This window comes from Toxoplasma gondii, chromosome IX (genome assembly GCF_000006565.2).
Source record: "Toxoplasma gondii ME49 chromosome IX, whole genome shotgun sequence".
Lineage (NCBI taxonomy): Eukaryota > Apicomplexa > Conoidasida > Eucoccidiorida > Sarcocystidae > Toxoplasma > Toxoplasma gondii.
In genome coordinates, this window is record NC_031477.1 from 2,743,031 (window position 1) to 2,751,939 (window position 8,909).

General features: G+C 53.5%; 1 protein-coding gene across 1 annotated transcript; it reads right to left on the reverse strand.

Moving 5' to 3' along the window:
- Positions 1-2,177: 2,177 nt before the first annotated feature.
- TGME49_288820 (hypothetical protein) lies at positions 2,178-8,087 on the reverse strand. The gene has a single exon (XM_002368277.2). The coding sequence runs from the start codon at positions 6,226-6,228 to the stop codon at positions 3,973-3,975; it is 2,256 nt and encodes a 751-aa protein (XP_002368318.1). The 5' UTR covers positions 6,229-8,087; the 3' UTR covers positions 2,178-3,972.
- Between the last annotated feature and the right edge of the window lie 822 nt (positions 8,088-8,909).

Consider the following 8,909-nt stretch of genomic DNA (forward strand, 5'->3'; position numbering starts at 1 on the left):
GCCGGATTCTTGCAACGGAACAGCCTAAAGGGTCTCGGCCAAGAGTGAGACATCCAGTGAGTCCCCAAACACAAATTTCTAAGAAGCCTAGCCATTTGTTTAGCTACTGCTAACTGTTCTCTAGTTTGCGTCATTGGTCCATCTACTGCAGGGACTACTTAAATTGCTCCTTCTCTCTGTACAGATGCTGGTTTGTGGTGGAAAATGCCACACTTCCCTACGATTCAGCAGTAAAGCAGTATGTGTATAGAGATACTCATATATACTCGACCGCCAGTTCACCTGTTCGCCGGCGTGAATTCACCTCTTGCTTTTCTCCTACGAGGAACTGAAGATACACATGGGACCTGTCCACCCTTCGCTTTTCCTCTTTTTGCCCTGAAGTCGAGTAGCTCGCTTTTTTCCCACGCGTAATGATATTCCTGGTTGTGCGAGACAAATACGAATGCCACAGCAAAACGGTGAGGTCCTATACCTTCGAGCCACGACCGTTAGCGTCGCGCGCTCCTTAACTACTGATAGACACTACCTCCGGGTCCCTCCACAAGAAACTGTTTCCTTGGGGACATTTGGGACAGATACATTTCTCTCCTGTTCTTCACTCGAAGACGAATGCATAAAACCTAGGTTTTTGTGGGCCCCCCTCTCTGTCAGTCTTGCTCGGCGGTTGTCCGGTTCACACACTTGCAGTGACGCATGTCTTCACAAAAGTAGCAGTAGAAAGGTCCTCAGAAGTCCGAGAAGAAAAGATTCTGAAGGCCTCTTTTGCATCCTGAGCTAGAGTAAAGACGTTCGACTGATGAATAGCAGTCGCGTCCAGCACCCGAAGAGACGCGTAACGGCTATTGACTGGCACTGCAATCAGTGGATTCGGGGTGCTGTCAAAAAGTCCCAGTGTATCCTCTTGATCCCTTTCACAAATTACTGTTGCAGTCGGATGGACCAACGAAGAAGCCCGGAGCTTGAGGTGATCCCATAAATAGCACATCTATAGACGCACAGTGACATGTTTTTCGAGCTGGTTGTTCTATCGTAAACTGCCGATACACGCAAGCTTGTAGAAGGCCTATCAACCCCTGCAGCGCTCGAATATTGTCAATCCGTCTTCATTACTGAGAGCTCGTCTGAGCAGACAACAGAGTCAAACGTGATACGGTACCTACGTGATGTGCTGAAAAACTCGATACGTATGACTGTGACCACTAACCACAAGAACAACGGAGGCTCTAACAGAATCACAGTTTTTACACTCTTGGTCAATCAGTGTCGTCCGGGACTACCTGGCGCTTGTGGTACACCAGTCTCGAAAAGCCGCGCGTTTTTTCGGAGGCCAAAATATTTCAAATCTAATAGTGAAGAAGGATGTGTTCCTGTAGTTTATGGATGCTTATCGATGGATTAATGTTACTCCGCTGACACAGAAGACGCACGTGGCTAAACATCGGTGTTCTGTCTGTCCACCAGGGGAAAGCGACGATTTTACAACAGAGTCGCTTTTGCGCATGGCTCTCAGCCCAGCGGCTCCCTACAACAGAAATGGAACTGTCTGCATCTACAGATGAGATTGAGCGTGCAAGAAAAACAAGGGTACTTACATTCGTGCCCTACAACTCAAAGTTGCCTCATTTAGAAGTCCACGACGGTCTCTGTGAAGTCCCTCAAGTTGCTGTCGTATTTCTTGACCAGCACACCAAGTTCCCGCCAGGTCCTCGGAACGCTGAGCATGGCTCTGAATAACTGTGTGACTGCAGACCAGCGAGCACCACCGCACACATCGGACTCCTGGTTCAGACCCTGCATGCCTTCGTTCACCGGATCCAAGTTCCACCGTGCCAACAGAGCACGTGAATACGATAACTGCAGGACTATGATGGGCAGGTATCTTCCAGAAGAAAAGAGCCACCGTCCCGGTCTGAGCAAGAGTCAGAATCTTCTCTCCTGCTGTACATGACACTGCATCGATAGCCGATACGAATATTTTTTCTCCGGGGTTTTACGACTATGATGTGCGTCTTTGTGCACCGGAGAGGAAGTCGAAAGCAAATGTTTGTGTGCTCTTGAGAGAAACTCGCAAGCATGAGCGTCTATGTACCCTAAACTCGTAATTTGTACGTGAGGGGGGGCAGTCATTTTTTACGGCCGCCCGGGTAGACCGAGACGCTTAGGTTTGTGATCCTGTGCGAATGTCAAGCGGAAAAATTGTAGCAGGGAAAAGTAACACCGTCATCCGTTGTCGTCGGGAAACACCGTGCAGCATGCTCCAAAGAATTGCACGTTTCTGGGGCAGGCCGTGGCAGACGAACATTTACATGACAGGCTTCCGAAAAAACGTGTTTTGTTCAACATTAGAGTAAAGCAGATTCCGCATCACTTCCACGAACGGCTTTTGCCACATGCGCGTCCACGGCGGATAACATCGAGGAGGAAATTAGCCACAGTTTTCGCTGTTCGAAGTGTTTGACACGAGGCGGTTCTAGACTGCAGACACACGGACTATAAAGCAAAACGTATCGCGTGTGCTGGCAGCCTTCTCTTTCCCACATTCTTGAGACGCGGAAGCCTAATGTCAAGCCTGTTCCTCCCTTTTTCCTCCCTTAACACTCGCTTAACACGCACGGTCTGGAGATCCACATTTCCCTTTTTCTTTGAACGAAAAAAAACCTTTCTCTGTACATCGTGGCCAGCAAAAACGTCCATCCCCGCAGGTTTCAGTGCCGTCCTTAACAAGAAAAAGCTTTCAGTTGCCGTCCTGCGAAACCCACTAGCGGTACGGCAAAACGAAAACAAAACCTGACGGCACAATTCTGTCGCCTTCCTCTTCGACACACTGATGAGCTGGACTTGACGAATTCACCGTCATATCCCTCAGTCTGGATAGCCTCGGCTCCAGAAACAGCGCGAGTCTTAGCGCACTTTTCTGGTCCAATCCTCACAGACGAGGAGCGTTCTTTTTCAGAGAGTTTCTCCGACTCATCCTCTCATTTCTCTGGCTTTTCGGCACTTGGAGAGACAAGAGACGGCCGTACTCGATCCGGCGTTCCGCGCATCTTCCGGTCTCGCTGCTCAACGCTCTGCAGCGGCAGCTGAAGAACTTGAAACTAGACGGCTTCATTGAATAAAGCCAAACGGAGTCCGTTTTCAAGCTTTCACCGGTGACACACGAACCTACAGCTCAGACAGCAGGAGTGGCGAGACCTGCGCGACACGCAGGGCTGACATACACACGAACGAGGGAGAGACACACTCAGAGAAAGACAGTTGTTCTTCGAGTTGTCTGTGTGCCTCAACAAGGGCAGCAGGCAACAGTGGGGTAAAAGCGATCGTCGGCGCAGGAGAGTCGCGAAAAAGCATTTTCGACAAAACACATTTTCCTCGTAAAAAAGGCCGAGTCAGCTTCTTGCCGCAATGACCCCGGGACCCCATCCCCAGAGACAGACTCACAAACGCAAACAGACACATTTCTCTCCGACGGGAAAAGCCATCGCAAATCCGTTTTATGCAGCTTGTCAAAGCACCTCGAGCACACCGCATGCGCTTGACTGCCAAGAGGCAGGAGACAAAAGTCTCAAATTCACACTGGTTCCTCGGTGCGTCTTCCCGTTTCGACACTCGCACATGTCCTCCCTCTACCACAAAGTGTTCCATTTGTCACGCGTCCCGGACCCGCCGGGTGCCCTTCTTCCTGATCCCTGTTCCTCATACGCCTGAACGACAGAAATGGCGCACAAGAGTCAAAACGCATCTGCACTCGAGTTGACGATTTTCGAGTTCGACGCCCAAAACGCTGCGACACGGCATAAGTTTGCCTTACTGTCAAGTTGTGGCCCGCTGGTCTTGGCTGTGCCACACTCTCCGAGGACACTCTGCCCTCGTTACCGAGACGATGAGACACTCCGAGGCGGGCGTCTCTCGCCGTTTCCGCTCGACGCGGAGGACAGAGTCTTGAAAAGACTTCCATTTTGAGTGAATGACTCAAAACGCACTCTTTCGTTGATTCCGGGGTGTGTCACCACTCCGGAACTCGCTGTGACACTCCCGACTTCTGGCCGCGTCGGGTGTCCAGTCGCCGGCGAAGTCGGGTGTACGTACACCTGGCAGATTTCCGGGCGAGGCGCTTCTCCAGTGACAGGCTGCCGCTTTCACTGGGTTGTTGTGCCTCGGAAGTCGATCTCGAGAAACCGACCTTTCCCGCGACATGTGCCGCCTCCCCCCCGTGAGGTCTTTCGCGCTCGACGACAGCCGGAGCCTCTCAACTCCGTTTGCCTGTATTTTGTCTCCCCTGACTTCATCTACGCCTCGGCCTTTCCCTCTGCTCCTCTCTGGCGACGCGTGCCGCAAAAACTTGTTTGAACTGCTCAGCTTACTCACACGGCGCGGGGAAGTGGCTCCTCGGTCGGACGCATTCTTTTCCGTCCTGCCTCTTCGTTCGCTCACCTGTCTACACACCTCGGGTGTGGGCGCTCGTCCCTCGAAACGTCCCGCGTCACTCTCGCAACCACAACTCTCTCCCGTCGCCGAGAGGGCGCGTACGAAAGGCGGAACCTCTCCGCGCGTGTGACGTCCGACCGGAGACTTAGGCCTGGCTTCCTCCCGCAAACGAAGGCCCTCCTGCCCCACATGTGTGTCTCCAGTTCTGCTGGCGTTGCCGTTTTTCCTTGCATTTTGAACGTCTGAACCCGACATTCCTTTCAACTCTTCTTCTTCCTGAGAAGCAGCCGCTGCGCCGCGAACCAGTGGTTGCTCTCTGTATCGCGTCGGAGGGCGTTCCGCCGCCTCGTCGTCGTGGCTCACCGCGGCTTCTAAATCTTCTTCCGCACGGTCTCCGCCGTCCACGCCACCTTTCCCACGCGACGCGAGGCAACTGCGTCGCCCGTCGACGGCAGCTCGCTCTCGGGAACACTCGGACTTCCCGAGCGTCTCTTCTAGCGCCTCAGAGTGTCTAGACCGTGACCTCCTTTCTGCTGCTTCCTCCTCCCTCTCACTTCTAGGGCTCGTTTTCCCCAGCTCCCCGACCGCCCTCAAGCCCCCGCCTACGCGTTCTTCTCCTTTCGGTGTCGAGAAGTCGCGACTGCCAAGCTGAAGAGAGTGTCGCCTGGAGCGTTTGGGCTCATAGGCGTCTGCACCGTTGTCTCCGAAAGAGACGAAGCTCGCGAGGCGCACGAGTTCGCCCGCGGCGATCGAGGCCTGCATGCGCGGCCCCGAGGCCCCGGAGGAGCCACCTGGCCCCGCAGCTTTGCTCCCCGAGAGGACGAAGACGCCGCAAACGACAAGGGAGAGGCCGCAGAAGAAGGCCGCCCAGTTGTCGGGGTGTTCCTGCAGAATGAGGATGCCGCCGACAGAGCCGGACGCGATCAAGAACGAGTTGATCATTGGCACCACGTAGCTCGCCTCGTACTTGCGCAGCGCCATGTTCAAGTAGTAGAGCTGAAAGAGGCCGAGAAAAGCTGCGATGAAAACAATCAGGTAGGTCGACCACGACGCGAGGGTCTCCCGCGGGTGGGCCAGGAAGCCCGCGAGTGCGATAACCAACGCCTTGGCTCCGATGTTCGTCGCTCCCCCCACGATCCCTGAGGCGCTCGAGAGCGCGATTCTCTGCACGACCATGCCTTGGCCAGGGTGCTGAGAAGGCGGAAAGAGTCGCGCAATGACCCGATCTGCGGACAAGAGGCTGGCCACCAAAGACACCGCGCTCGTCACGCACATGTAGGCGATGGCCCCCGGGAGGGGAAGGTAGGTCGCGAAGTCTGAGACGGACGATATCACCTGTTCCTTGCCCGAGAAAATCACGATCAGCGTGATGCCCAAGATGATAAGCGCCGCACCGGCGACGTCCCACACTCGCATTCGCTCCTTCAGACAGACGACGGCGAGAACGCAGCCCCAGAAAATGTGCATGCCCGCGAAGGGTGCGACGATCGTGGCAGGCGCAAAGAGCAGCGCTACAAACGTGCTGATGGGGTCCAGAACGGCGGTCAGAAGCATCCCCCAGACCCACCCCGGATTCTTCACGACGCTGCCCAGACGCAGACACCCGCCCATCCGCAGAAAAGAGCGACGAATCAAAATGTCCCCCGCCGCGCCCGCGAAACTACCCACTATGATGACACACACGCCGACCGGCCACAACGCAGACAAATCCGTGTCTGTGTCGACGGCCAAGGCAGAGACGCTCTCAGAGGAAACGGCAGCTGAGGCTGCCCTCAGGGACCCGCCGGGGATATCTGCCATAGCTTTGGCGATATCGGCTGGGTCTGAACGCTTGGTTTCTTAGATCTTGAGGGCCTCTGACCATTCACAGAAGAAAAACAGATCCAATGTTACGCATGGTTTGCAAGACACCCCGTTCGAGTCTCCGTCGGGCGCACGCGTTGTATTTTGCCGGTGTGCGCCGGGTGATGCGCAAGAGCTGGCGCAGTCGCGGAGAAAAAACGCGACACGAGTAAGAGATGCAGGCTGGGGAAGGGGGTTGCAGAAAAGCCAAGGAAAATGCGGATAAAACGCCGGGGAAAGCGACGCGAACCAAGCATGAGGGAACTGCGGTGGCGGGGAGGTCCTCAACGTGGAAAACACAGACGCTGGGGAAATACGAAATCGAACGCGGATGAAATGAGAAGAAACACAGATTGTGTTTGTGCCTCCACAAACAAGATCAATGTGGGCGGCTTGAACAGGGGAACGACGGCCGAACGCCGTGCGGCGTCGAGAAACCGGACACCGCGATGCCTCTGCCTCACACAGAGCTGAAGGCCGCGGAGCATTCCGCCTAGTCTTTCTTCGCAAGAGGCAAGAAATGATAGATGGTTTGGAGGGAAACGTGCCCCGAAATCGGGGACGCACGCTGGAACCCTCTAAACACGAATCGCGATGTGAACAGAAGAAGCCGAGCACACTGTGTTACTGAAAAGGCGCCTCGAGGCCACACGTTGGACATGCCGAAAAACGAGGGAGAGAAGAAATCCCGCGACGAAACTGCAAACCTTTGTGAACACTTTGTCCAGAAGTGACAAACACGGGCTCCCTGCCTCTGATCTGACAACAGCACGCGGAAACCCTGAGGGTTTTTGAGTCATTCGCTGCGTAGCACAAGTTCCGGATCACTGCGGCGGGACTGCCCAACGAGTTGAACGTCAGTTCGTGAAATAGATACCGGGTTTGTCCGCATGGATCGCGCTCGCAAAAGCAAATGGTGTCGAAAGAAGCAGACATTAGTCCCAGTAAAAAAAAAGTTGGTGACGGACAACGAAATGAATGCGGCTGAGACGCACAGCTTGTGTCGCTGCGAAAGGTTTCCACGTTGAACGAGGCCCGAACCTAAATTCCAGACCGTTTCTGGTTAAGATGACGGAAAAAAACTAGAACGAAGGAAAAGATGGGAGAAAACTCGCGGTTCTCCGAACAGCGGCGACAGGGGTCACTCCTCACCTCGTTGAGATGACGTGGAGCCAAGGTGAGCTAAGCCCCCAGCATTGTACGTCCCGCTTCTGTCGCAAGAAGGATGCTTACGGGGGAAGCTGACACTAGGTAAAAGGATTTCAAGAAAGGAAAAAAAGCCCAGACAACGCGACAACGCTGCTTTTCCGCAAAACAGGGGATGAGGACGCGACACGAGAAACGGCGCACTGAAACGCGAAAAATGAAAACAGCGCAAACACAACCCGGACCGTTTCCCCGTCACATCATCGCCGGAAAAAATCGGCCTCAAGACACTCGAAAAGCGGGGAATCTTTTCGAATCAACGTAAGAAAGTTTCAAGGCACACCTGCGGCGCAGCGAGGGAACTTGAATGGTTTTCAGACCCAGTAAAAAGCTGCGCTGATACCCGAAAAACAGCCCCTCGCGCCGGCCCGCCTCTCTGCCGGGAAAGAGTGAACTTTCTCATCGTTAACTCTCTAGCGCCTTGCCACGTTTTAATGGTGCATGGAGCTGAGTTTGCACGGACGCTAATTTATAACACAGGCGGAAGCTGTCAGTAAATCAGGCATTGACGGGGAAAAGTGGTGGACTCCGCCACCCGATATGGTCGCCCTCGTACAAACCTAGCCACCTTGCGTTAGAATGGCGACTGATCAGTGTCCATCAGCAACAAAAACACTTGAGAGAACGAAAATTTGAGCCAGAGAAAGGATAAATTGGGGGCTAGAGCTCATCTGAAACATCTACATGACCCATGACTTCACATCCATTAAACTGCTCGGAGGAGGGGATAGGGAACGAAGAGATTCCGAACTCGGATGTGGCGTACGAATAGAAACACAAAAGCATACGTCTACTGTAATTTAAGCTGGATGCGTCCATTTGGTCATGTTTGCCTGAGTAAACGACCCAGGACAGACAGGCAAAATAACTTTTGAGCGTCGCAAACAACACACAGGAAGAGGGGGAAGAAAATGAGGCGGTCTGAGTGTTGATTCGTGACAATTCATGACACGAAATGTAATGAGTGCGTGGGATATTATTACAGTATAGTAGTACGATCTTGATCGTCCTACGCCTAGGCCGGTCTGCAGAGAGACTCTTGGAGGTACGGGCACAGAGTTGATCGTTTCGGACGAAGAAAAGAGGAACCGAAAAGACGTTTCTTCCTGGGGTGTAGAGTCCAGCCTTCCCGACACTATATTCTACACAAACGTTAACTATAAACTGCTGTAAGGGATAACAGAAAAAGGGGACGCAGATGAAGCGCGTATCTCAGTGTTGTGTGCGTATAGATGGTGCACATAATCAGCGCTCACGTGAAGAAATTGTTTAAACCGCCAGACCATGAATAACTGTTTTCTACGCGACAGCAATTCTTCTGAAGTCCCATGAATGCGAGTTTTCGGAAATTCTCCAGTGAGCCAGACAGAGAGCTGAATAAACCTAGATGTCCCTCGCAGTCGAACAAGGAATGGTATGTAAGAAGGCCGTTG

Excerpts from the sequence above, each read along its gene's own strand:
- TGME49_288820 (XM_002368277.2), bottom strand. The coding sequence starts at position 6,228 with ATGGCAGATATCCCCGGCGGGTCCCTGAGGGCAGCCTCAGCTGCCGTT.